At 47.1% G+C, this 24,272-nt stretch overlaps 1 protein-coding gene across 1 annotated transcript; it reads right to left on the bottom strand.

Moving 5' to 3' along the window:
• Positions 1–2,973: 2,973 nt before the first annotated feature.
• On the bottom strand, positions 2,974–24,272 carry LOC118206954 (sodium-dependent lysophosphatidylcholine symporter 1-B-like). Its single transcript, XM_035380187.1, has 14 exons — positions 23,900–24,272; positions 16,949–17,077; positions 15,636–15,760; positions 11,000–11,123; positions 10,186–10,264; positions 9,556–9,731; positions 9,366–9,456; positions 9,020–9,141; positions 8,546–8,629; positions 5,346–5,429; positions 4,913–5,025; positions 4,457–4,600; positions 3,625–3,801; positions 2,974–3,072 (listed from the first exon to the last, which is right to left on the bottom strand). Exons 1-14 carry the CDS (start codon positions 23,990–23,992, stop codon positions 3,030–3,032), a joined length of 1,584 nt encoding a protein of 527 aa, XP_035236078.1. The 5' UTR covers positions 23,993–24,272; the 3' UTR covers positions 2,974–3,029.

Genomic DNA, 24,272 nt, shown 5'->3' with positions numbered 1-24,272 from the left:
TCTCAATCCGAATTGGTTTCAAAAAATATGCAGCTGTATAAATGGATTCCATGTAAAGCATGTAATCTGGATAAGAGGGTCTGCTAATGCCTAAAATGGAATCCAAGTTATTTCCCACATCATAATGAAGTGGATCAGGGCATTTAACTCTGTTGTCTATATATTATTATTTATATTCATACAGGGTAGGTTGACTGAGCACCATTGTTCTCTTTCTGCAGAAACAACCCACGCTCACCAAAGTGTACCTGTGATAAAGCCTCTTCATTGAATTTTAAGTGCTAAATCAACTTTTTTTCATGTAGAAACAACCTGTCACGCATCAATAAATTGGTGAATAACTGTTGCTGCTCCACAGTCTAGAGAGACTCTTCAGTCTACGCCACTAATTTTACTTAAAATCACACATAATAGATCTTTTTTTGTTGCCATAATAGGCGTGTGGCACCTAAATTTGATTATGATTTTCACAGTTTCATAATTGCAGGGTTACAAAAAGACTCATAAGATAATATTAGTACCCTGGTGCTGTATATCCTGGTGCTTTCATAAAAATATAAAAAGGGCAATGAAATGAACTTTTTCTAATGGTGGGGACTCTTTTGGCAGTTTTCACTGCTGTTAAACTCAGGATTTGACCCTGAGGACAACAGGAGGGTAAAAAAAAAGCATCAGGTTTCTGAATCCAATGAGGAACCACACAGATTAATTTCAAGTACAACTTGATAACCTTAATTCCCAGTTTTAATCGCGACAACCCATCATTTTGTACACACAACTTTTTAACCTTTAACATATTTACAAGTTTACAGCAATAAATACAAACATATGGCTAGACATCAACACCACGGAGCTCTATGGCTGCTGGTCTGTTCTCAGAGACCGAGCGCCCCCTGCTGAACAGTTTCAGTAGTTTTTGACAGTTCCATCCATCCATTGTTTATACCTGGTTATCCTGGGCGGGGGGGGGGGTAGGGTGGAGCCTATCCCAGCGTGCACTTGAGCAAGAGGCAGGAATACGCCCTGGACAGGCCGCCAATCTATCGCAGGGAACAGTTTTTAGGGAGTTGATTTCCCACGCGGGGAACCCATTGCATGATGGAAGCAGTCAGGCAGCAGGGGATGTGTGGCATACACCCTCCAGCCTCAGGTCAGCCCTCCATTTTGTGGAATTTGGCAGAATTGGCAGCCACCTATAAATTTTGGGTTGCCCTGAGCCTTCGCTCCTTTTCAGATGTTATTTTTTTTGTTCACCAATTCCAGTGCCTGAGCTTAAAAACTCACTGGCAGTCTTCAGTTACGATGTATTCAAACAACTAAACTTTATTTAAAACATGCATTTGCTTGTGGATGGCAACAAAGTGTACGCAAACCACCAGGGAAGTGTTTTAGATGCAATCACAGGTTATTCCATCCAAGCCAGTCCTTGGTCAAACACTTAATTTGAAATACTTTAAGTCTTAAACATAAGTAACAAATAAAAAAAAAAGAACAACAAAAAAAAACCCATCCATTTTTAACGTTCACCTAATATTCACAGCTAAATAATTTAATTAGATTGTACATCAGGTTAAATAATTTCAGATGCATATTTGACCTTTAACCTGGGCGTGCACTAACACGTCTGAGTGTGGGGAGGTGAAGCCCATGCCCCCGGAGTCCTCAGAACGACCATCCAGCTCTTTTATTTAAACTGATGTTTCCAAATACATTACCGTACACATTAACGAACACATCTGTAAATACACTGGATGAGGCCATTATGCCTTAAGTTTGCCATGCTTAACTCTCCTCTCGGTGAACTGCTGGTGGCATTCAGCAGACCTCCCGCAGTAAGCCAGCAGGTTTGGGGTCGGTTTCATTTAAATTCCAGTAACACGGGAAGGTGAACTGAAATATCGTTCCGGAATGAAAAAGCAAACCATGTTCTATGATATTCAATTAAAGGCATTTATATAATTTTTTTTTTTGAATTTACTGAAGTTAAAATTAAATTGACCCAGCTCTCTAAGCAACAGGAAGTCCGAGGTTTCAAGAAAAAAAAAAAGTAGACGACACTGTGTGCCCCCCCACCCCAACCCCAACCCCCCCCAACCCCAGCTTGACCTTTGTGCTTCTCATCTTCTAAGTAAACTCAAAACAAAATTGGAACAAAAAAAAAATGGCGCTCTTTGGTCGACAAAGAGAGGCTTCTTTCAATATCCTGTGTAGATGGACACCAGTCTGGTCTTTCAGCCATTCATGGAAAAGGTGATACACCCTCACAGGACATAAGACACAGTAGGTAAGAGGACTCTCTCTGTCTTCATCACGTGAACATTTCAGGACTCCCTTCCGTCAAAATCAGGTGAACTTATCTGCTCTGAGTGGATGTTGTCCGTACCTGCCCACCTGAAGGTAGGAATAGTGTAGTTACTTCTCTGAGGTCTAAACAGGTGACCTCACAGATTGTACACAGTCTCTTCAAACAAAGTGAGAAGTGCTTCACCAAATGCCTAAATCTCTGTACAGCTAAAGTCAGATCAAGTAATTAATACCCCGGTAAATAGGGGCTGGTACCAAACTCCCCCCTTATGATTGTCCCAGCACGGAGTGTGATTAGTGCAATTTCAGGCTTCATGCTGGTAGAGTCAGAGTTTTCTCAGTTATTAGTATTGACAGAGGGAGGGTTCAGGCACCAATAACTGCAACTTAAATGGGAAAAAAACCCCAAAAACTATTAGCCATTTCTCATTTTGAGGGTCAAGCAGTTTTATGTTGAAAGAGGTATCTTTTTGGGCAAGTCCACTGTGCACCGCCAGGGGGTGCTGTAGAGTGGAGTTTGTGGATTCTCACCAAGGATGTAGTCTCAGAGAAAGGGCATGTTAGTACAGTAGTAGATGCAGTACCGTGTTCCCTGTGTAGAATGGTTCAGTGTCCAGACTCTTCAGCAGCTTGGTCTCCTTTAACACTCAGTGCAACATGACCCCCCCCCCCCCCCCAAAAAAAAAAACACTCCCTCCCCCCCTCCATGTTGTGTTCCCGGTTCCTCACAAACTGGAGTCTGATGATGCCTCCATGTCCTCTCTGTGACTGTGAGAGGAAAAGGGCGGAGTTACTCACACTGACAGGGAAACACACTGCAGGAGACAGTCTCTGTGAATGGATGAGTGAATGAATGTCTGAGTGTGTGCACATGTGAGTGGAGGTTTCTAAATGAATCAATGAGTAAGGGACTGAGCGAGCAAGTGGTTGCATTAGCGGGCGTGTGAGTGAGTGAACCGTTGAGTAAGTGAGTGAATGAGTGAGTTAATAGGTGGGTGAATGAGTGAGTGAGTGAATTTGTGGGTGAGTGAGTGAATAATGTTTGGATGAATGAGAACAAATGAGTGAGTGTGAATAGGTAAGTGAGTGATTGAGTGAGTGACTGAGTGCGGGCGTGAGTGAGCACGTGGGGGAGTGAGCAAGTGACTGAGTGAGGGTGAATAGCTGAGTGGGGGAGTGATTGAGTGAATGAGTGAGGGTGAATAGCTGAGTGGGTGATTGCATTAGTGAGTGAGTGAGTGAGTGGGGGAGTGAGTGAGTGAGTGAGTGAGTGGGGGAGTGAGCGAGTGAGCAAGCAGGGTTGCCAGGTTTGATCCTCACCTCAGCTCCTGCAGCAGTTTGCGGTTGCCCTGACGCGCCGCCTCGTCGATGGGATACGTCCTGAATATGAGGAGCCCTATGACGATCAGAGCGATGGGCACGGGAGAAACCAGCATCCGCAGGGTTAAATCCACCGCCTCAGGCTGCGAGCATCCGCGAGTGACATACCCCGCAAAACTGCAGGGGGGGAGGTGGGGGGTTCACAGAGAGAGTGGAGGGACAGAGAGAGACGGGGGGGAGGGGGGTCAGGCATGGAATTACTCTGCACCGCTGATCAGCAGACTTGGTCAAATACAACTCCTGCAGATTACTGACAATAAACACACATTTACTATCACAAATAATCTGAACAGAATTATGGACTTTAAATTAAATGGCATTTGTATTAGCGTACATTTCAGTTAGAGGCACGATCATTGAAAATTGTCTTGGATTTGTACAAAAAAAAAATTCTCTTGGAGTTTTTCCCGTTCGAAAGAGTAAAAGTACTTCACATGCACAGTGCATGTGCATGAGTGATTTTGCAGGAGAGCATGTTTGTGCATGTGCAAGAAGTGAAAGAGAGAGAGAGAGAGAGACAGAGGCCCACTTTCCTGCCCCAAGTACCTCTCAATCAGAAATCAGTATTTTCCCAGATTCACTGCCCAAATGAATCAATTCCAATACTTACCAGAACCCAATACATGAAACATTTTTCTAGTAAAAGGGGATACCACAATAGAGGTGGCAGCTCAGTATGTCTCTGCCTGCCTTAAATTAAGAGAGGATGTGGACTGAACACTGGTGCATGATATCATCTGTATTCACAGTTAATTCTGAGAGAGATACTTACTCCAGGCTAAGGGTGGAGATTCCCAAGGACACCCCGGAAGCGAACTTGGTGAAGAAGACGTAGAAGGAGTAGAAGATGGCCTCATGGCCATTGGAGTCAGGGTTCTTCAGCTTAAAATCGTCCACAACGTCCGGGAGCATCGACCTGCCCCAGGAGGGACAGACAGACAGACGGACACAGAGACACGAACAAGACAGAAAGAATGGACACTCAGTTACTATGGCTTTTTCAGGTGGGTTTCTGGTGAATGACATGTGAAGAGCGGGGTTATTGAGCATATGTGGCACGTGTGTGTGACTGACAGTGGGAAAGTGGGGATGGAGGTGGGGTTGCTCACCCGGACAAGAGGAAGGCGGGGCTATACAGCATATGTGACTGACAGTGGGAGGGTGGGGCTATAGAGTATATATGTTTGATTGACAGTGGGAGGGCGGGGTTAGGGGCGGGGTTACTCACCAGGGCAGGAAGAAAGCAGCTGCCACACTGGCACCGGAACCGATGGCTGCCACATAGGCTACTATCAGGTTACCATTCATACAAAACAGCACGATCATGAAGGGGACTGCCCACTGCAATACAAACACAGAGTACCGTCAAAACACACACACACGCACGCATACGCACACGCACAAACAAACACACAAATACACACACGCGCGCACACACACGCACACATACACGCATACGCACAAACTAACACACAAATACACACACGCGCGCACATACACACATGCACGCCAGTCATGTGACTAAGCTGTGGAACCTGAGCCGATTGTAAACCGTTTGGCCGAGCCCCAGCGGCCGCAGATTAACACTAACTCGCGGCTTATCCACCGAATTCGGCCATCCCCCCGGTTTTGGCGGTCGGGTCGGCGATTTCGACGCTCACCGAGATTCCGACGTAAACGGTGGTCTTCTTGCCGAATCGGGTCAGGAACCACTGCCAGAAGGGGATGGTCAGGGTCGCGGACAGCTGAGGGAGACAAAAAAAGACAGACGGCTCGTTTAGCATTCGCGGGTTTCAGTGTCTTGCCCCCATGCCTGGTCCCCAGCCCATGAACGCCTATGAGATACAGGGTGGTAGCGCAGTGTCCTGGTTGAGGAGCTGGCCTTGTGACCAGATTTGACTCCCGGATAGGACACTGCTGTTGTGCGCCTTGGGCAAGGTACTCGCACCGCACGGTACAACGTGCATAGCGTGCATCGCTTCAGTATACATCCAGCAGCAATGAATGGATACTGAAGGGAGGGGGTAAGGTTAGGGTCAGGGTCAGGGTCGTGATTTTAACCATAAGCATGCGCTGCACTAAAGTTGCAGGCCCCCAAGCAGGGACTGTCGTTCCAGGCACCAAACCTCCCAAGGACACCAAGGAGTTAGAAATATTGCATGTGTGTGTGTGTGTGTGTGTGTGTGCACGTGTGTGTGTGTGTGTGAGAGAGAGAGAGAGAGTGGGCGCATGTGTGTGTGAGAGAGTGCGTACGCGTGTGTGTGTGTGTGTGTGTGAGCGTGTGCCTGCGTGTGAGAGAGTGCGTGTGTGTCTGTGTGCGTGCGAGCTTCGCCTTCCTCCTTATCCTCCCCCCTGCCACACCAGGGAGGAATCGACTCTAACGGCATGCTGCCTGCGACTCTAAAAGCAACCAGGTAAAGACTCATTTATTATGTTGGATTCAGAGCTTATTTATGTAACGTTGAAGGCTAAGCGGTCCATGTGTGCTCATTCAGTATTCATGATATACGATTAGATTTAACCAATCATTTCCTCTGCTAAATTTTACTATATGCTTATGTATTACCCATGTACCAATCGGATATAGAATACTGTATGTTAGTAAAACACTTTTTGACTATAAAAAGTAGGGACCGCCCCCCCGCTTTCTTTCGTTCAGGCTTGTCCTCACCTGTGTGAGCGCTGTACTATTTCTGCAGAAATAAATCACATCTCTCATATGGATACACCTTGTCGTGCCTGGTTATTACAAGGTGAGAGTTTTCTCCGCTCAGCAACACTATAGCATATGTAACATTTGCTAAACGCCTGTAATGTAACGTACTGCCACGTCAGCACAGGCACACAAATGAAGCATACTTTGCATGAGATTTTGCATTTATGTAAACATTCACTAAGCAGTCCCCCTAAGCCACTGAGAATTTAACAGTTTACATTTTTACACACAATTCATTCACGGGGCCATGATTTAAACATTTTTTTAAAAAGAGAAGCAGTGCGATTTGTTCACGTATACACGCAACTGCTTTGCCCCAGTCGGGATTTGAACTCGTGAAGTCTGAGTTACGAGCCTCACTGTTAAACAGCACTATGATCCGAGGGTAGTGTGGGGACACTTGAGGCTTTTTATTTCCCCCATTCCAGCTGACTGAAGGGGTGAAACCCAGAGGGCAAAGACAAAAGGAGAGTTTGGCGATAAGGGCGTGACCTCTCTCTCTCACCCGCTGAACGGAACAAGAGGCCTCAGCACTGGACAATTCCACATTCTTATTGGGGCACCCGTCCCCGCCAGGGAAGGGGTTTCAGTCCCTAAACGACCTATGACCCTGCATGTGGGTGTGGTCAGCTACTGAGACTGACCATTGCTGAGGGCAGTTCACACAGCAGTTTGTGTGTGTGTGTGTGTGTGTGTGTGTGTGGGGGGGGGGGGGGGTATGTTTGAAAGAACCCTGATTTCCCAGGGTCCAGTGTAGAACTGCGTGGTTGCCCGGACAACCAAAATCAAATCTATTGCCTGAAAGTGTACCCTTGTGTTGTGTGGGCAGGTCTGCAACATTTTAAACACTCTTTCAGAAGTCTGCTGGAGGGTGAGAACTTCACGATAAGGCAGCCTTTTGTATGTCCGTGAGTGTGTGTGTGTGTGTGTGTGTGTTTGTACTCATGCATGTGGTTTTCCACGAGAACCATGTTTATAAAACTTATCAGATTAAATACACACACACACACACACACACACACACACGGACGGGCTTGTGCAAGTGCACCAGGAAAGCGCGCGTGTGCATTGTTTTTAAACCTATTGTGATGCACAAACGCTAGGCAACCAAAACAGTCCCACAGGCCACCTCATCCCTCACGGGCGATATCGCCTGACTCAGCAGTTTATTCTGCATTCTGGATGTCAATATAAAAAAAAAAGGCTCTAATGCTCCTGCGATAGAGTGACGTCTGTGACAGTGAACAGCTGGAGAAAATCCGTGAAAATCCAAGATTCACAACTCAAGCCCCCCGCATCAACAAACTCCTCTCCGGATTAACCCGGACCGCCTCATCTCTACAAATTTATCCTTTGCCCTCAGGTCTACAATGTAACCACGTGAGACACACTGATATTTAAAAAAACATCCTGAGTAAAAACGTTATTCGCTTTGTAGAAGCCCACAAGAGAGAAAGCAAGAGAGGGTAGAAAGAGAGGGGAGGGAGGGAGAGAGAGAGAAAGGTAGAGAGAGAGAGAAGAGAGAGAGGAGGGAGGGAGAGAGAGAGGGAGAAGGGAGGGAGACAGAGAGAGGGGAGGGAGTTAGAGAGACGGAGAGGAGACAGAGAGAGAAGGGAGGGGAGGGAGGGGAGGGAGAGAGTCCCAGATTCGTATTCTCCAAAAGCTAATCAATTCAATCAGTGGAGCAGAGCAGAGAGAGAGCAGAGAAAGAAAGAGAGAGAGAGAGAGACAGAGTAAGTCGGCTAAAATCAGTTTCCATAGCCGCAGCTTGTCACAACAACAAAGAAAGTTTCGTTCTGCCAAGTAACACCCTTCTGGGATGCAGGTGTTGAGTGCTGAGTTTGGGGTGTTGAGTACTTGGGATGCAGGTGTTGAGTGCTGAGTTTGGGGTGTTGAGTGCTTGGGATGCAGGTGTTGAGTGCTGAGTTTGGGGTGTTGAGTGCTTGGGACGCAGGTGTTGAGTGCTGAGTTTGGGGTGTTGAGTGCTTGGGATGCAGGTGTTGAGTGCTGAGTTTGGGGTGTTGAGTGCTTGGGTTGCGGGTGTTGAGTGCTGCGTTGCCAGTGTTGAGCGCTGGCTTTCCAGTGTTGAGCGCTGGTTTGGGGTGTTGAGCATTGGGTTAGGGGTGTAGAGTGCTGGGTTCTTACCATAATGAGCAGTAGAATGTTCTGGAAGTCATTTCTCAAGCCCAGAGTGTAGGTGCAGAACAGGGCCAAGTTCCCCTCCAACATCTGACAGGAGACAGCACCACTAGCACATCAGTATTAATAACGCACACACGTAAACACACTCACACTCGCAGACATATACTCACACTCACACAGACACACACACTCAAACTAGAGACAGGTGTGTAGAGGGCGTGGTATAGAGACAGGTGTGTAGAGGTGTAGACAGGCGAGAGGGTTTGGTATAGAGACAGGAGAGTAGAGGTGTAGACAGGTGTAAGAGGTGTGGTATAGAGACAGGTGAGAGGGTGTGGTATAGAGACAGGTGTGTAGAGGTGTAGACAGGCGAGAGGGTTTGGTATAGAGACAGGAGAGTAGAGGTGTAGACAGGTGAGAGGGGTGTGGTATAGAGACAGGTGTGCAGAGGTGTAGACAGGTGAGAGGGGTACTGACGGTGAAGGCCAGCGAAGTGAAGAGGAAGCCCATGACCAGCCGAGCATAGGGGGCGTGGCCTAACACCAGCCGCAGGCCCTCGCAGAACGACATGGACTGCCCCACCTTCAGCGGCGCTGAACCTGAGGAAGGGGGGGGGGGGGGGGGGGGGGGGGGGGGAGAGAGGAGGGGAGGAACGGAGAGAGAGGGTTAGAAACTTACAAAAAAGTAACTGAAAGTGTAATTTGGTGCTGCACATCCATAAATGACCACTAGGGGGTAGCATTTTTCATCTCTGACCTTCTTGTACATTGAATGTCTCCTAAGGTTAAGGTTCACTTCAGGAACCCAACGTCCCACCACTCACCTTTTCTCTCCTTGACTCCCAGGACCAAAATGAGGGCGCACAGGACGTAGACCGCGCAAATCACCCCGGACGCGATCAGATAGGCCTGTTTCTGTGCATCAGAGACAGAACAGACTTAGCATTAGCATGGGCAAGTCGCCTCGGGGCACATAACTAGCGCACCATGAGCTGCGCCGGGCGTTTCCCGTACCGTTTCGTGCAGAGACACCTGGGAGTTGTTGGCCTTGGGTTCGAGCGGCGCCAGAGTTGAATTGGCCCCGCCCACTGCATGCAAATCTCCCGGGATACAGGAGGAACCAGCCCCGCCCACAATCTGTCCCTGAATCGCGGTCCCAAGCACTGTGCCCAAAACCTCGACTGTCATACCTGAGAAAAAGAGGTGGGGAGAGAGAGGTGGGGAGACAGGGAGAGGGAGAGAGGGAGAAATTAATTAATGGTACTAATACTGTGGAGAATGACAGTAAACGCCCAGTCAGACAGAAGTAAGGTTACTCCTTTGTGTCTAATGAGGGGTACTTACGATAGGCAGCGTTACTGTACGAGTTCTGTACTGTAAGAGTGAGGTGTAGGGTACTGGAATTAGGGGTGCTTACAGTAGGCTGTAGTGGAGTGTTGGGTACTGGTTTTAGGGGTGCTTACAGTAGGCTGTAGTGGAGTGTTGGGTACTGGTTTTAGGGGTACTTACGGTAGGCTGTAGAGTGTCGGGTACTTGTTTTAGGGGTGCTTATGGTAGGCTGTAGTGGGGTGTACAGTAGTGGTTTTAGGGGTGCTTATGGTAGGCTGTAGTGGGGTGTACAGTAGTGGTTTTAGGGGTGCTTACGGTAGGCTGTGGCCGAATCTCGCTCTCTCTGTTCAGAGCTGATGAACATGGTCAGGGCAGAGTAGGGCACGTGGAAGCACTGCCAAGCAGAGGACAGGATTCACCAGTGAGCATCAGAGACCACACTTACAGCAATATTACAACACCTCCACCTCCACAGGATCAGCTCCACAACACAAACACCTTCACAGAACCAACACTACAGCACACTTACACCTCCACAGAGTCCACACAAACACCAACACAGAATCAACTCCACGGCACACAAACGCCTCCACACAAACACCAACACAGCATCAACACGACAGTACACAAACGCCTCCACACAAACACCAACACAGCATCAACACGACAGTACACAAATGCCTCCACACAAACACCAACACAGAATCAACTCTACAGTACACAAACACCTCCACACAAACACCAACACAGAATCAACACGACAGCACAACAACACCCCCACAAAATCAACTCTACAGCACACAAACACCCCAACAGAACCAACACTACAGAACACAAACACCAACACAGAATCAACGCCCCAGCACAGAATGTACTCTACACAGCAATGCTCCAGCACAGAATCTGCACTACAGTATCAACACCACAGAAACTAAACTACAGGAACAGACTGCTGTGGGGATGGCTTACATGACCTCAAAATAACTTCAATTAGCGTGTCTTATTGCTTCAAATAAAACATATAAACAAATGCAAGTATAGCATTCAAAGGGATTCATTTAAATACATTCAAACCCGTTATAATGTGTTCAGGTTGGCGGTAACGGCGGCTTTTTCTGGTTAAACTGACCGTCTGCAGGGACTGGAACAAGCAGCAGAAGACGAGGTACCAGACGGCCTTCCCCTGCTGGAAGGGGGGCACGTACCAGACCAGCACGTAACACAGCACCGCCAGGGGGGTGGACAGAACTATCCTGCAAGGCAGACCAGAAAGCAACCAACCAATGAGCAAACGGCAGCGCTTTCCACAGAACCAATCAGCAGAGAGCCCCCCCCCCCCCCCCCCCCCATCATCACAACCAATGGAGAGAGACAGCAGTGTTGTCCTCAGAACCAACATGCAAAGGGAAGTGTTTTCCCCAGAACCAATTAGCAGAGAGCGACTTCTCTCTGACAACCAATGAAAATTGAGCAGCTTTTCCCTCAGAAGCAATAAGCAAAGAGTCAAGAGCCATGTCCAAATAAGAGCCTACCGTTGTGTCCTGTGTACTAGCATACTGTGTACTGTTTACTGCATACTATTTAGTATGTGACATGCAGTATGTGAAAAAAACCCTTTTCTAACATACTGTGGAACTGTGGCAAGACGTCCTGCTCTTGCTCACATGTCGTTGTCGAAGGAAAACATCAGTGAAGCTGCTACTCATTTTTAAAGCAAAGCTACGCGTTATAATTATGGGACCATAATGCTTGCTTACTTCCTGAAAAGTATGCTCGTGAATGTACTCACAGAAACCCCAAAAATAACTATAGCATCTGGAGATTTCATTTATAAAAACAAATGATTAAGGATTGGCTATAAACACTGCCAGGTTCGATTCCCAAGTGGGACACAACCATTATACTCTTGAACAAGGTACTTAACCTAAATTTTTTCGGTGAACAGCCAGCAATCTAAATTATATGCAGAGTGTAAGTTGCTCTGGTGCATCTGAGTGTCCTCCGCATGGTTAAATGTAACCATGGTGACAGGTCTCTGTTTGAGGGGCAGATGATGTCATAAAAGGCTGAACACAACCGTACTGGGGGAGGGAAACCATAGATATTAGATTCCAACTGATACTGTGCTCCGTGTTCTGAGCACTGAACAGTGACCAAGGACTGCAGTTGTTATTTATGCAAACCATGGGGGAGGGTGTTTTTTTTTTTTTTTTAGATGGTGGGGGTTTCCGATAATTTAACATGCATGTTAACACACACTCAATGTGTCAGGCCTACTTTATTCATACATTATTGATTAAAAGTGCTGTATGACATGAACAATTTCATGTGTACACTATAGCACAGATACAGCCAGGAGTCCGTTGGTATCTCCACCTCCCTCCCTCCCTCCCTCCCTCCCTCTCTCCCTCTCTCCCGCCCTCCCTCCCTCCCTCTCCCACATCAGGTTTGTAAAATCAATTCAAATAAATTCAAATCAGCTGCATTTCCAATGTAACAGAAGTACTGCATTGCCATAAGCCAACTTTGCCAAAATGTGGCAGTTAAGACAGCTGTCTGAAAGCACATTTTATCTGACTGGTTTGACCTAGTTACAATTCAGTTACAAACCATTTAAACATAAACATAATGTGTGTGTGAGTGTGTGTGTGCACGTGTGTGTGTGAGTGATGCAAGTGCAGAGAAAGGCTTGCATCCACTCAACACAACCCAGGTTAAAACGCTCCGTTAATCACATCGACATGGCCATGTAACATGATCATGTCGACTGTTTCTACACCGGAACATGAGAAGCTAAAAATCTTTAATTGAAAAGAAGTTAAAACTATGTTCATATTTTATTTTTATTTTTTTACATTGTAATAAATAAACGATACCAGTGTGGGAAAGTGTGGCCGTGTAACTTAGTAAGGTTTAACACTTTACAGGTTTTTGGGGTTCAGAAGTGAAGGAAACAGCCTTCAAAGATTAGACAGCAATGTTAGCATCAGTCCCCAGGGCAGGAGTTGTTAGACCCTGACGCACGCTTTGGGGGGGGGGGGGGGGGGGGGGCACATCGCTGACCTCTCTGATATCAGGCCTGAGGCTCGTCCTTCACATGACCGGCAGTAACCCCAGACGGAAGCTCCGCGCGCTCTACAGCATGCGGCACCACAGCTGCGCTCCTCTGGGCTCTGATTGGACCCCACAGGTGGTGTGTTGTGGGCTGGACCAATGGAAATTCGAGCCGACTCTCATGCCGCCAACACACATATGGGCCCCTCCCTCCCCCCCTTCTTCCTGAGAGCACTTCCTCCCTACCTCTTTTCGGGCTTTGTACCAGTCCTCACCTGATCCACATCCTTTTCCTATATCCGTCCCCTCCCCTCACTGAATAATCATTCTATTTCAAAACATGAACTCAGCCCTTTAAACAATATGTTTAATCCAGGGTGATTGATCATATTATGAATATTTATACGCTGTATATATTTTCAATACATGATATATTTTGACACTGATATGACTTCGGTCTTCCTTGGCTTTTACTTTAAATATTCACTAAATTACCTAACATTTTACTACTTTCATTTGCTTAAACATTCTAAATTATTTCTCCTACTTCGCACGTCCTGAAAAACATACTAGTCGTATTACTTGTCATTTCTTGGTGCGCACATTAGCACATTCAAATGTAAACCAAATCACGGGAAGTGGTTAAAAAAAAAAAAAAAGGTTGCTCAAACAGTAAGTGAATCTCATGAAAGAAAACGAGAGCAAACCTTGCGTAATCAGAAACATCATAAGGTGCTGGGGTACGGACTACCAGCCAGAGAAAACGGCTGTCGGCGACATGCTTCGGCCACAGACTTCATCGGGCCGAGCAGGGTTTTTATTTTTGCACATTCAAATGCAACATCTCACACGGAACAGTTTCGTTTTCACATTTTTGTCCCTGGTGGGCTGTAGTGGGTCGCACACTGGTTCTTTCTTACTCTGGGGACTCTTTTCACCATGAGACTCAAACCGAGGCTGTTATTTATTTATTTATTTTTTTACACTCACAAACTTTTTGTTTTTGCCTTGTTATTCCGATCCACCACAGCTGGGGCTTTCCCCTGATAAGGCCTTCATCTTCCCACCATTCTATTCCAATCTGTCCGCTGAGGATCTCAACAGACGCGACAGTGCACATCTAATCATGTTTTAAAATGGCCACAAATAAACAACCAGTTTTTTTTTCTTTTGAATAAAAGAACCAAATGATGCTTAAAATACAAAGAGAAAAAAAAACTCCTCAGAAGCCATGCTAAGGACTTCAATGTAATAAAAAATGAAATGTTTTATAAATTGCCATTTGATAACGAGACATTACAGTGTGCATACTTTAAAAAAAAAAAAAAAAAAAATTACTGTAAAATTGCAATTTGCCAAATGTAGCATATCTTCCATCCGCAATTTGTTGCCAAATGTAGGGTATCTTCCAACTGACTTGAAAAAGAAGACAATCTGAATTTTTTCTGCTGTAATCGCATGAAAATCACTGTGAAACATTTAAGCATAAGGCTCAGTTTCTCTCACCCCCATCTCTGTATTTAGGTCATTCTTGCCATGGGAGGGTTAACTGACCTATATAATACTCATCCCCCCCCCCCCCAGTTTTTAATTAGGGGGGCACAGACTCAGGGTCAGTGCCCTTAAGCGAGTTTATAACCCCAGAATAACGCGCACCCCTTTGTCCGTATCCTCGCTGGGATGTCAGCGCTTTCTTCCTGCCCAGCACCGTTTTCTGGCCGCCGCCCATCTCTGTGGTCACGGTCACCACGCCCCCATGACTGACAGCCTGAAGGCTAAGGGGCACGCCCCCAATAAGCAGCGGACCGGCAGTCAAACTGAAAGGGGATTCACGGGGGTGTCTCAAGCCATTAACTGGAAAAATGTAAATGCAACAAACTAATCCCTGGAAAGAGAGAAATGGGGGGTGGACAATTGGAAAGAAGTGATCCTTTAGTCCACCCCCCCCCCCCCCCCGAAAAGGACGCCCGCTTTATGAGTAAAAAATACCTGGCACATGTACTGTTTTTGAAACAGAATGCCTGCGTTTATATATATATATATATATATATATATATATATATATATATATATATATATATATGTGTGTGTGTACACACACATAATATATAATACATATATTACTGTTATTGTGATTTTGTGTTTTAGGTATATGTATTGATATTTATTGATTTAAAGCATGGGTTTTCCTTGTATGTCTTGATGTTGAAATTTTGCATACAATTTTGTCCAGTCTTTGACTTTTAACTTCAGGAATGTGTTTTAGTTGTAATGGGAATTGTGAACCAATAAAGACACGGTGAACTGGAAACCCTTATAGGAGGGTGGCAAAGCGGACTCCACTCTAATGTCCAGTGGCCATTCAGAAGGCAGGCTATAAGCAGGACCTGCTGTATCAGAGCTGTTTCTGTTCCTCTACTGAAGGGATTTTTTTCAGGTACAACAGAAGTCCTAACTCGAAATCGAACCTGCAACCTTTGGGTTACAAGACCAGTTCCCTATCCTTTTACCCAACACTGCCTACCATTATGTTACACTGTGTGTGTGTTTGTGTGTGAGATAGAGTATGAGTGTGTCCAGGCTGACTTTATGGATCTTTCTGATTGGCCCACACTTGGTTCACTAACTTCATACATCTTTCTCATTGGCCCACACTTGGCTCAGAAAGCTCTAGAAAGATCTCCTCCTCCAAAAAAAATCAGGGGGCCTACCAAGGCATCATCCTCCCCCATCGTGTCCAGGGGGTACGGCTGACGAGGAACCCCACAGTTGGGTCGGTCACAGCATCCCACGCCCGTCCTACAAACAGGATGATGGAGGCGTAGAATGGGTCCAACTGGAGGAGGAGAAAGATGAAGAAGGAAGAAGAGAGGAAAAGCATGTCAGTCACAGCTCACCAACCGCAGAGTCCAGCCGGAACTCAAACCTCATCTAGAACCGGTTTTGGCAGTTCAGTAAGGCGGTTCCTCGATCAACTCTCAAGGGATAACGCACACATCCGTTTGCATGCACTGCGAAAACCACACTGACGTTCCTCGAAACGCTTTGCAAAGAACTGAAGAGAAAAGGTGCGCCATTCATTTCCAAAAATAACCTTCCCAAAAAAAAGTACATTTTTTCTTTTAAAGATTCAGTAAACCAATACCTTATTAGTATTGTATCCTGACTCATTTGAAGTCTGCTCTGTACTATCCATCATAAGGTGCTTTTCAGTTATTTGCACTCTTAAACAGGCCACAGTATATGCTTTTGAAGCTGCTCAGTGTCTGCTTTTGCAACTTTGTAAAAGCACATCTTGGCATCTTGAAATGCAGCAAATTTAGAACCCTCCTCCCCTTACCTTGTTGTTTTTAGACATGTGAACACCCTTTTTTTTCCACCGTGTAGCTGCTTAGCTTTTTTCCACACTCAGAACCTTCACTGTAAGGGTGTGGGTCTGATGGCAGTAACAGAGAGGATTGTGGGTCTGACGGCAGTAACAGAGAGGACTGTGGGTCTGACGGCAGTAACAGAGAGGATTGTGGGTCTGACGGCAGTAACAGAGAGGATTGTGGGTCTGACGGCAGTAACAGAGAGGACTGTGGGTCTGACGGCAGTAACAGAGAGGATTGTGGGTCTGTGGCTGTGGCTCACAGCAGACCAACTGGAAACACGCTAATGTCCATGAAACTGCTCCCACCTCGGCCATCTCAAATATGACGACCACCCCCCCCCACCGCCCCAAAAACGTCACGCCGACAGGGTCAGCGGGTACACCAAAGCACTGCCGCCCCACAGCGATTTCTTTTTACCCCCACAGCGATTTCGTTATTAATGAAGCATGTAGATTGGCCTGGTGCCAAAAGAATGTCAAGGGGGGGCCGGGGGGGTACCTTAATGAATGGAGATGGTGTGAAGGAGCCCCAGAGCCTGAATTCTGTTTGGAACATGCTAAGCACATTCCCTGTCGACCCCCCTCGTCCAGCCCCTCCCCTCCCCTCCCCTCCCCTCCCTCACCTAAAGCAGGTGATGCGCGCACACTCACCTGAGCCACGTCCAGCAGGTAGATCTGGAGGAAGAAGCCCAGCGCGCTGCCAGTGATCTGGTAGGGAGCGCCGCCGATAGCGTAGCACAGCTTATTGCACACGGAGAGATGCTTCCTCCGGTCCCGCCGCTGACAGACAGACAGACAGACAGACAGAGAGTGAGAGAGGATCCATATTAGACCGAGACCATACAGCCACACTGCACACTACAGGAATGTCTTTTCCAAGAAGTCGAAATGAATATACAGCAAAAACACTTAAGACTGATAAGATTGGGGGGGGTGTCAAGGTGGGAGGCAGAGTCAAGTTTGGCCTCAGCCGTATCCAGGTCAGAGAGTTGCTTTGAGAAACTTGTTGCAATTAAGACAATTGGCATACAAATGCCCCTGTCTGATATGTTGTTAATCCGGCTTGCTCTCTTAAAACCTTGGAGCTGTTCAAGACTGCTAGTGGAAAATCAAAGATGTTATTGTTTTAAGATTTATTTATTTTTTTCCCCTGTTAACAACAATGCTCCACCCACCTCAAAGGCCACGATTGGCTCTGGCAATGGGATGTTGGGGCAGTTTAACATTCCAGAGCTAGCCTGAGATCTCGGTGGGCGGTCATCAAAGTCAGCAGTGACCACGCCCACCCCACCCTTATCCAATTGGATGCAGAATTGCTGACAGGCACCTGCTTGGCCAGGCCCTCCAAGGGTTAACCCAAGTTCGGAATAATAACTCCGGCTTTTCTTAGCTACAGATTTACAAAGAGTGGAATGCAGAAATGTACAACTTTTGTTTTTTCTCCATTTGCTGTTAAGTAACGGCCATTTCCTCACAGCCCCCTAATGAGCCAGATCTCAAATCTGTCCCCTCTCGATTCTGAGAGGAGGCGGGGGGGGGGGGGGGGGCTTGGGGCCCGGCGGTACCAGCTAATGTGCCACAACAGCTCCCATGTGACCCACTGTGTCTGTGAGAGTGAGAGTGAGAGAGAACTAAATGTAAAGTTCTACATGTGGGGAATAAAAACATAGGGCAGGATTACTAGATGGGTTGTACAAAAATTAGATTGTGCACATGTAGAAAAAGACTTGGGAATAATAGTTGATCAAAGCCTATCAGGGTCTGGTCAATGTGCTGTAGCAGTAAAAAAAAAAAAAGCCAACAGGATGCTGGGATACATAGCCAGGAGTATTGAGTATAAATCTAAGGAGATCATACTCACCCTATACAATACCCTTGTCAGACCACACTTAGAGGATTGTGTGCAGTTCTGGGGACCGTACTACAAGAAAGATATAGAGGCACTGGAAAAGGTCCAAAGACGGGCAACCAGATTGATTCCGGGTATAAAAGTGCTATGAGGAAAGGCTTGAGATGCTTGGACTTTTCAAGCTTAGTAAAAGAAGACTTAGGGGACATTTGATCAAGGCTTTTAAATTTATTAAAGTGATTAACAAAGTGAACTACAGGAAATTATTCCAGTTGAGTTCGGTTAGCAAAACGAAAGGGCATAAATGGAAACTGGTAAAGGGTAAATTTCACACAGACATCAGGAAATATTTTTTCACACAGAGAGTGGTCAATGTGTGGAATAGCTTGCCTGGACATGTAGTGGAGGCAGAAACACAGCTTGATACAGTGTTAGATACTATCTAGCTTTTAGGTAACTAAGCATTAAGTACAGTTTAGTGGTAGGAATAGACGAGCAGTGTTGGGCTGAATGGCCTGTTCTCGTCTTACGTTATGTTATGTTACGTTAATAGCATAGGAAACCTGTACTTCCCCTGTTCCCCCTGCACGCTCGTCCCCTCACCAGGGTCAGTGGAGGGGACGGGGGGGTGCACCTGTGCCCGCTGTTTATGTGGACAGGTGAAACGCCTGTGACCAACATCACCGCACTTAAAGCGGTCAGAACAGCAGAGAATCTGACTACCTTCAAGCGCAGACTAAAGACTCATCTCTTCAGGCTGCACCTCTCCCCACCCCTCCCTAGCCTATAGTTTAGCTCAATCTACCTAGTTAGGCTAATGCGATCTCGTTAGTTTTGTATTTGGCAGGATTGTTTTTGTCAGATTCTGATTAGGCAAATGTGATTTCAGTGCTAGATTGTACTTGGCAGGATTGTTTGTTTGTTTGCTGAACAGGTTACCCTACAGGGTTGGAGTCCTGATCTATGTGGTCACTTCTGGCACTACGATCTCTACTTCACTCCAGTGTGTTTCTTTTGCACCTCTGCACCTTTAACTAATGCACTTGCTGTACGTCGCTCTGGATAAGAGCATCTGCTAAATGCCTGTAATGTAATGTAATGTAAAGCATTTAATGCTGCCCAAACTCGCCTGAACCGAATAACGTCCTTCCTCGTGTTTCATTCCGAATTAAACGCCTACAGTCCTGGGTTCAGAGAATCGAGAAACACGCACACTTGGGTCTCCAAAGAGACTGGACACATTTAAATTTTACCCTCTCACACCACAGACCCATATTCTCTAGCCGTGGGTGACATATGCTGTGGCTAACTGTGCCATCCATCTGTGGTGGGGCATCATCCATTATTCAAGGAACCCCCCCCGCCACACCACCGCTGATTTCACAATCCCTACCTACCAATACCCCCCCCCCCCATCCCCATCCCCATCCACGTTCGCCATCTCGACAGAAAGGTCAGCAGAAAGGCTGGAGCTATCCCTGCTCCTGACTGTGTCTGTTTCATAGTATAGTCACGTAATACAGCACTTTAAATCAATGTACGCAGTAGCCCTGGCATGTTGAATGTGTCTCAACATGCATATTAAACTGTGGGGACCCCCCCAACCCTCAGTCTTTCAGAGAGAGGGAGAGCGAGAGCGAGAGGGAGAGAGGGAGAGAGAGAGAGTTCACTGCTCAAGCTGGGCACTATCGATTCGATATGCACGCCAAACGTCCCGCCAAGGAACCAGACAACAGCCGCTGCCCAAATGTTGGCTCCCAGGACCAACAGACCGGTTATTTGAGCACAGGCATATGATGGGGGTGTGCTCTGAATGGCACACGTGTCCCCCTCCCCCTTCCAATACTGGAGGAAGTCGTTGTAGCAAGCAGCTTTCCAGCACTGCACGACCGCGCTTTTGGAAAAATATGAGCCACTCTGACTGCTTCTCACTCTGCGAGATTCACATTCTGTTCGTCCCCAGCACCAGACCTCCCCTCCCCTCCCCCTCCCCCCGCCCGAACCCCCTCACCCAAACTCTGGAGAGAGCATCTTAAATGGCCATAGGGCCAGGAGTCACACTGACACACACGTTTCTTTTTTGTCTTGGCTTTTTTTTTTTTTTTTTTTCTCTCCTTTGGGTGCCACGCCCTGTTCCCATCTGCCTTGGAGCAACGCTGCTGAATTTTCATTCCTGAGCTTTGAATTTATAACAGTCCAGACGTGTTTGGGGGGGGGCGATGGTTGCGAGCACACCTTTGCCGACTCTGCTTCGAAAGGGGGGGGGGGGGGGGGGGGGCGCTGTCACCTGCTGAAAACACTCCACCCAAATCCAAGGGCGATGACCGTCCTTAGAGGTCTCTCTGTCTGTGATAACAAGGAGGCTACCAGGCCAGGCCTGCAGACCTACCCCCATCCCCCCACCCCTCCCGACCCCCAGTGGCGTGGTGTAAGAGATCTATATATACAACTGTGAAATCTTCTGAAATTAAACCGCACGCGGCCCAAGAGCCTCATTTGCAGGCCCTGATATGCGGAAGTGGCCTGTTGTGTGTTCAGTCAGCAGCAGGTGCATTTAGCCGGCCTGTCTTAAATTAACTTTCGTTTAACAGCTCGCTTTTAGCAGACCCCCTCATTCACAGCGACAAACTCAAGTTGGAAACTCGCAGGTTTAGGCAACAGAGCTCTCATGCTGTCTCTCAGGGCCATAGCCAATAGAAGCAGTCGATACGCAATCTTACAGGAAAGTTAGATGCAGTTTCCGTGGCAGAATGGTTTTTTTACGTTGTTAGCGCCACGCCCAGCCCCCAGGAACCTGGAGGGGCCAGTGTGCTGAATTTCGTCAAGACCCACCCCCCCCCCCCCCCAGACCAGTCTGTTTTGGTTATACATACAGGAGCTCAAGGCTCTTCCCGAAAATAGGCCTCAGAGTCAGCCTTATGTTACCTAGGGCACAGGTGTCAAACTCCAGTCCTGAAAGGCCGCAGTGTCTGCAGGTTTAACTCCAGTCCTGGAGGGCCACAGGGTCTGCTGGTTTAACTCCAGTCCTGGAGGGCCGCAGGGTCTGCTGGTTTAACTCCAGTCCTGGAGGGCCGCAGGGTCTGCAGGTTTAACTCCAGTCCTGGAGGGCCGCAGGGTCTGCAGGTTTAACTCCAGTCCTGGAGGGCCGCAGGGTCTGCGGGTTTAACTCCAGTCCTGGAGGGCCGCAGTGTCTGCTGGTTTAACTCCAGTCCTGGAAGGCCGCAGCGTCTGCGGGTTTAACTCCAGTCCTGGAGGGCCGCAGAGTCTGCGGGTTTAACTCCAGTCCTGGAGGGCCGCAGTGTCTGCTGGTTTAACTCCAGTCCTGGAGGGCCGCAGTGTCTGCTGGTTTAACTCCAGTCCTGGAGGGCCGCAGTGTCTGCTGGTTTAACTCCAGTCCTGGAGGGCAGCAGTGTCTGCTGGTTTAACTCCAGTCCTGGAGGACTACAGAGTCTGCCGGTTTTCGGGGTGTTCTCAGCACCAGTGGTTCATTCAAGACACTGATTGGCCAAAGAATCTGCACAGCTTGTTCTCAAGGCCTGAACTAGCAGCTAATGGAAAGGAAACCTCAAAACCTGCAGACACTGCGGTCCCCTGTGATGAAGACGAACATAAAGCTGGACGCCATAATAGCTGACAAGAGGGAATAAGGGGGAGAATGTACAATTTTTGAAAGCAAACTGCTTAGGGGGGGGTATGGTCTTAGATCAAGCATGTTTAGGGCTAATAAACCTACATGGAGTGTTCAGTACTAGGTGAGCCAAGGTTCAGTTTAAGTCTCCAGGCCCACCTGCATCGCACCTTTGCGGCTTTGCATGCCCTACATCCGTCGGTGAAGCGTACCCAAAGCAGCAGGCCGAGGTGCAACAGTCAGGGAAATCCCATCGAGCAAACGCACAGAACAGGCGGCACAGTGAAGGGGCCGTCCTGTCCATGCACCTACTCCAGCATGCACAGATCAGGGCACAGGGCACACACCGGCTAACCACGACTACCCTCAACTCTTCGAAGAGTAGGTTAAAAATTCCAAGTCATTGTTCTAGAACTCCACTGCTTTCAATCACCAGAGGCGATTGATACAATCACGCATTGGAATGTTTGGTTAACTTACGAATATTCTATTCATTCATTAATTCATTCAAGAACACATTTCTTATCTTAGACCTTTACCTAAGGTCTGTTTTTAACCTAAGATAAGGTTAAAAACATGCTGTGTTTAACCTTATCTTAGGGCTAAACACAGCAAGTTTACAACAAAGGCAACACAAGCACAATCAGCACGAGACGGTGGGCAGTAGTTCAGTGTAGTGGGTAGGGGGCTGGGTTGTAACCTAAAGGTTGCAGTTTTGATGTCCAGGTCACTGCTGCTGAGCCCTTGAGCAAGGTACTTATCCCAGGTTTCCTCAGTATAAGCTCAACTCTATAAAGACATACTGCGTAAAAATGCAGAATGTCTAGTAAGTCACACTGGATAAGAGCATCGGCTACAATGCCAGAAATCCTGCGCGAGCCAGGTCATGTGACTGATTCACACCGTGTGAAGCAAGCAGAAAGCCCAGGAGTCTGTCCGCACCACCAGCAACCGCTTCACGGAACAGTGACGCGGGAGCACCGCTCTTACCGCCTCAAAAACCTGCCACTGTACGCACGGCTGGAAAGGTTTTAAACGCCGTAGACAGGCTACCTCCGCTGACGATGCCAAGCGTTGTCCCGACAACGTGCAGCCAACAGAGGATTTTATACAGCCTTAAATAATGTGATATCTGATGACTAATTCATTCAATAACCACTAGATTTAGTTCCTTTATTTTAACAGATGGGAGGTTGGGGAAAGGGCGGTTAACTAAGATACATTAGGCAAGGCAAATGCGCTAATTTTTAAAAACTTAAGTTTTATAATAAGTGTGGTCAATTTAAGTACCGCAAAATGTACATTTGGTAATATAATAAATAGAATCACTAAAGATCGGTTAAGTATAGCGCAGCATTTAAGAGACTGTCACGTCTGTATGATAGTCACGCTTCAGCATCCTGTTCTGACCTGACCCAACACGTGCGCAGTTTCGCCTACGCTTGAAAATAAAGCGTTTCTAAAGGCAAATCCAATAGGAACTTCAGACAGCCATGAACAGCGGATGGTAGTGTGCAAACGACACGTAGCGTTATAATGTCCAATTCACGGAATTAATTTGGACGCTTACATCTCCCGCACGCACTTTTACGGAACAAAGCCGGGGTGGGCTATTCAGTAAGAGCCTGTCTCCCATTTCTCTCATGGAAAAAATATTATTATTAGTAAAATTCTTAAGAAATGTAATTAACGCTGCGAAATCCAGCAAACATACAAATACAATCAATACGGCAAATCGCCAAATGACGTGGATCCAACTAGCAGCTGTCTCAATTGGCTAAGGGTCTGGTTTTAAATAGCATAAACTCAACTCATTTAGGAGACACATTGATGAAACCGGATCTAGTCATATTCACTGAACACTGCAACACGTTTAAAAAGAAGCAATGTCTTACGATAAGGATTTTGCTAACAGTCGCCTTGTTGCTATAGTTGGCTTGCTAATTGTCCATGAAAGCCTAGGCTACACACCGGCAGTCGCTATTTTAGTGGTTAACACGCACATGGTTAACAAGAACAAGAAAGGCAATTATCCGATTGATAGCTAGACATTGTTAGCACACTTTTCACCCAAGGAGTGAATTATACGTTTCCCACAAACACAAGATGTGCAATTCATTCTTACCTTTTCAGATGATTTCGTCTCAGCTTGACTGCTTGGTTTATTTTGTAGTAAACTTGTAGCGGAATACTGTTCGGCTCCCTCCCCTTTTGCCATATTGTTCCCGAATTTAAAATCTAAAACGGTCAATGACAGTTGCACTTAATGTGATTTCTGTCAATAATAGGCTACGCTCGTGTGATGCCGTCGTGATCAGGAGCGGCTGTCAGAGTCCCGCGCGTTCGGAACTCTATTTGAAGACTGGCTAAGGACGGATCTGTAATTGCGAATCTGTCAGACATTAGCGGTGTGACGTGTCCTCCCCTTTTGAATTTAATTTTCTCATCACCCCACGTAGGCTACTCCCGCCCGTGTCAACCCCTTTCGGCGCTACGCG

This window comes from Anguilla anguilla, chromosome 1 (assembly GCF_013347855.1).
Source record: "Anguilla anguilla isolate fAngAng1 chromosome 1, fAngAng1.pri, whole genome shotgun sequence".
In the NCBI taxonomy this organism is placed as follows: Eukaryota; Metazoa; Chordata; class Actinopteri; order Anguilliformes; family Anguillidae; genus Anguilla; species Anguilla anguilla.
The sequence above is the reverse complement of the archived record's forward strand: the minus strand, read 5'-3'. Positions and strand labels throughout refer to the sequence as shown.